The sequence below is a fragment of the Dinoponera quadriceps genome, unplaced genomic scaffold (assembly GCF_001313825.1).
Source record: "Dinoponera quadriceps isolate SergipeBrazil2010 unplaced genomic scaffold, ASM131382v1 scaffold854, whole genome shotgun sequence".
Taxonomy (NCBI): domain Eukaryota; kingdom Metazoa; phylum Arthropoda; class Insecta; order Hymenoptera; family Formicidae; genus Dinoponera; species Dinoponera quadriceps.
In genome coordinates this window covers 59-816 of record NW_014554939.1, presented here as the reverse complement: position 1 = coordinate 816, position 758 = coordinate 59, and the positions used below count along the sequence as shown (strand labels likewise).

General features: G+C 37.9%; 1 protein-coding gene across 1 annotated transcript; it reads left to right on the top strand.

Annotated features, from left to right (window-relative positions):
- Positions 1 to 5: 5 nt before the first annotated feature.
- Positions 6 to 431, top strand: LOC106742665. The gene has a single exon (XM_014615838.1). The coding sequence runs from the start codon at positions 6 to 8 to the stop codon at positions 405 to 407; it is 402 nt and encodes a 133-aa protein (XP_014471324.1). The 3' UTR covers positions 408 to 431.
- Positions 432 to 758: the final 327 nt, after the last annotated feature.

Sequence of the window (758 nt, the reverse complement as noted above, 5' to 3'; positions counted from 1 at the left end):
TCGGTATGCGTCCTATCGATGTGACTCCAGCGATTGCGGAAAAACTTCTGAGTACTGTGTACAGCAACGTAAAAATTGCAGCGCCTGCTAAATTCAAAGTTGGTGACCATGTACGTGTCAGCAAATTCAAGACTGACTTCGAGAAAGGTTATACACCGAACTGGACAACTGAGGTGTTTAAAATTGTGAAGGTACAGCGTACTAATCCGGTCACTTATCTGCTGGAAGATTCTCGTGGAAAGTTTATCGCAGGAGTATTTTACGAATATGAGTTGCGTAGCGTTGCTAATCCTGACGTGTACCTTGTGGAAAAAGTGTTGCGCAAGAAAGGTGACAAGGTTTATGTGAAATGGTTAGGATTTGACAATTCATATAATTCATGGATAAACAGGGATAATGTGTTGTAAAAAATAAGTTTTATTATAACCTTTTGTATTACANCTACAAACATGTATGAGTAATATTTTCTTTATTATTTCAAATGAGTGCTACATATAAAAAATGCGTGAATAACTATAGCGGTATATTATAATGCCCCCATGGAAACGTGGAACGATCGGGTATGATATACCGCTTGTCATCGTATAGACTTAGAGCGATTTTTGTTTCAGACACTGTGTAGACTTTGTGTAATTTCGATCTTATATACGATTGTTGACGAGTTTTTTCGACTTCATCTCTCAAACATTGTGTATAGTCGTCAAAGGTTATCGTTCGCGCTATGACGCTACTTTTGACGCCTTTGGTCTTTTTCGTAT